General features: G+C 40.7%; 1 protein-coding gene across 1 annotated transcript; it reads right to left on the reverse strand.

Annotated features, from left to right (window-relative positions):
* Positions 1 to 2808, reverse strand: pth4 (parathyroid hormone 4). The gene is made up of 3 exons (XM_082533903.1): positions 2785 to 2808; positions 585 to 673; positions 1 to 285 (listed from the first exon to the last, which is right to left on the reverse strand). Exons 2-3 carry the CDS (start codon positions 668 to 670, stop codon positions 24 to 26), a joined length of 348 nt encoding a protein of 115 aa, XP_082390029.1. The 5' UTR covers positions 671 to 673; positions 2785 to 2808; the 3' UTR covers positions 1 to 23.
* Positions 2809 to 3125: the final 317 nt, after the last annotated feature.

Consider the following 3125-nt stretch of genomic DNA (forward strand, 5'->3'; position numbering starts at 1 on the left):
TCATGTTTTGCTTCTGTGCATTGTTAGTCGTCTCCGTTTGACAGGTACAGATTAGAGAAGTCTCTCAGGAGGCTCCTGACTTGGGCATTCTGGGGGTTTCCATCATCAGGGATCAGCTCTGGATTCAGAGCCAGATTTAAGACCTTTGTGGGGCTGAAAGCAGCAGAGCGGGTCTGTGCTGTGTGGAGACCCTCAATTGCGCTGGACAGCCAGAAGAGTCTCTTGAGACTCTGGATGGTTCGGCCGCGGTCGTGCATCAGCTGGTGTTCGGTCACAGCTCGGCGACTGCAGAAAGAAAACAGACAGCAGGAAGCAGCTGCTGGTCAGCGCACAGTCTCAAAGTTCATGCAGCAACCATCAATGACATGTTCTATCCAACACACGGATTCATTTATGGAAACAAAATCAGAGCCGCAAACGCAGCACAGCAAACTGGGTCCATTCATCTCTTAGCACATGAATACATTTTAAATGAGTGAAAACTGTTTTAGATTCAAAGTGACACCAAAAACAGAAAATGCGTAATAAATAAGTAATAGTTATTATTCATAAACTCTGAAATAAAGTGGGAACAGTGAGATCACCTGTCGCTTTGCTGGCCCTGGACTGTTGTAACAATGACAAGAAGCATGACAGCGAGCCACTGCACAGGCCTGTGGGACGTCTGCATCTTCTGCATGAAAACAGCAGCAAAGACAAAACACATTTAAACCTCTCATACGAAAGGTAAAAAACAAACCTTCTGAATGCACATCAGCTATTGCTGAAGGTTGGTGATACTGAACCCTGAGTTGCTTTTGATGGGTTCATCTATGGGAATGTTAGATTAAAAAAACCCATCCAGACATAGAAAACACTGCTTGTATATATGTGTGTGTGGATGGGTGAATGAGACATGCTACATAAAGCACTTTGAGAGCTTAGGTAGAGTTGAAAAGTGCTATAAGAACCAGCCCATTTACTTTATTTATTTATTGGAAACATTTTTCTTTCTTATGGATAAAAATCATCCACCAGTTCCCAGGAAAAAGGAGCACAAGCTCAACAAACCGAGGAAAATGAAATTTTCTTCAGTAGAGATGAGTCGTTTTCACACATGAACTGCAGGAGAATCGTTTATGGGCATTTTCCACAGTGGTCTCCTCTGACATGCAGCACACAGCAGGAAGTAGAGCACCTCAGACACTTTAGCGCTGCTGGAAATCCTCGGTGTGTTTTAGGCCTGCACAGAGCACGCAGGAGCACAATGCCCACTCGCAGCGGTTAGCTGCACTATATGGAGTGATGCATTATGACATCACATAAATGTCAGACTGAATCTGACATTTGTGTTCTCGTGCTTGTGTGTCAGGTAAACTGTGGAAATGTTTAGTTCAGCGGTGTACGTGTGAGCGAGTGAGTGCGTTTTTCTTGTGGCTATGATTAGGTGCCCGAGTCTATTCAGCAACTGCGCCACATTTTTATCCCCAATCCCCACGATCCGCATACTGAGACAATGTCCAAGCTTTTGATTGGCTCTCAAATCAGGAGCCCATGAGTCTCATGAGAAAAGTGACACTCAATAAGAAATGTGCTGATCTGTGGATGCATCCCTACTCAAAGATAATCAGCAGACAGAAATGCAGCTAAAATTAAAGTTAACAAGTTCTTCTGAATGAAAAGAGAACATGGGAACATGCAAAGACTTTTGCATGAGAATAAGCCTCCCATTTAAGCTTATCGTATTTTCTGATTAGAGTTTAAAAACTTGTCTTCAAATAAACTGCTAAATAATAACCTGTAACGCACTCCTTGCCCTATTTAGATAGCTGCCAACAGACCTTTAACCCATTACCAGGTCCTGACCACTTCTTATGGAACCACTGAGTTATGCAAGTCACTGAAATATAACAATACAGAAAATATAAGATATTACTTTAGGTGTCTGCTAAGAAGAACAACTTATATTTACAGAATATGCTATTTACATCTGCTTTTCTTTCATTTCCTGTAAATATAAAAGCACAGTAATCAGCCTGAAAAATACCAGAAATAAATGTGCTTGTAGAATATGAACACAAAGCATCGTTTATGAAGGTTTTGATTGTGTTTTAATGTTTGATGATGTGGACAATCTGGATGAATCTGATTCTAAGTGTTGGAGGATATTTTTGGCTTCATTAGTGGATGCAACCAAGTTATCTTCCACTACCTCACAAAGAGATAATTCTGTGAACCTACAAACAACAAAGAGTTCTCCACACATCTGATTCCTCTGCAGCCATTCATTTTTTTCCCCCAGCATCAGAATCCAGAATGAACACAGCTGCTGTTTTCTGCCTCGAAGCAAACTACAAACTTTTCACAAAGCTGGAAGATCGGCTGTATGCAGAGAAAGGTGTGACGGGTAAGTCATGATGAGCTAATGATCTCCCAAAGTCAAAGACAAATCAAGCTGATGGATCCTACTCCATCTGGGCTTCGGGTTCAACACACAAAAAAGAAAAAACACGTAAAACGAGCATGCAAACGTTCCCGATATTGTCTGTTTCGTCCACGTTGGGTCGGTCTGTCCACAACAAGAAACTGCTTCAGTTTTCTTTAAATGAATCTGGATTTCATATCAATTTCAATTTTATAAAGTTCAATTTACTTTTAACTGTTTGACTGACACAGAAAAAATAAACACCAGCAACATTTAAGTACAAAAAAATGAATCAAATTAAAAACTAAAAAACTATCATATGAAACAAAAATTAACTAAAAGCTTCTTTAAAGTAATCCGACTCTTAAAGAGGTACTTACATTTCCCGTGTTTGCGACTGCAGTACTTCGGCTGATTAGACACTAAACTGACTTCAGATTCAATCTCGAGACCTTTTATAAAGCCCTCTCCGTCACACACACACGGACACACACTTTACTCAGGCCTCCCACTCTCTTAATTGAAAATGGTTTGATTTGCTCCTGAAACAAACGTCAGCACCATCATCTCTGACATCTGTGATCTTTGTGTCTGAAGAGTGAGCAAAACATGGAAGCATTTTTTGGGGCTTATTCATGTTAATAATTTGATCCCAAGTGTGACAGTGGAGGAGGTTTACACACTTATACATGCTCTTTACATAAGCAGGTGTTTTCAAAAG

This window comes from Aulonocara stuartgranti, assembly GCF_965226115.1.
Source record: "Aulonocara stuartgranti genome assembly, chromosome: 5".
NCBI lineage: Eukaryota > Metazoa > Chordata > Actinopteri > Cichliformes > Cichlidae > Aulonocara > Aulonocara stuartgranti.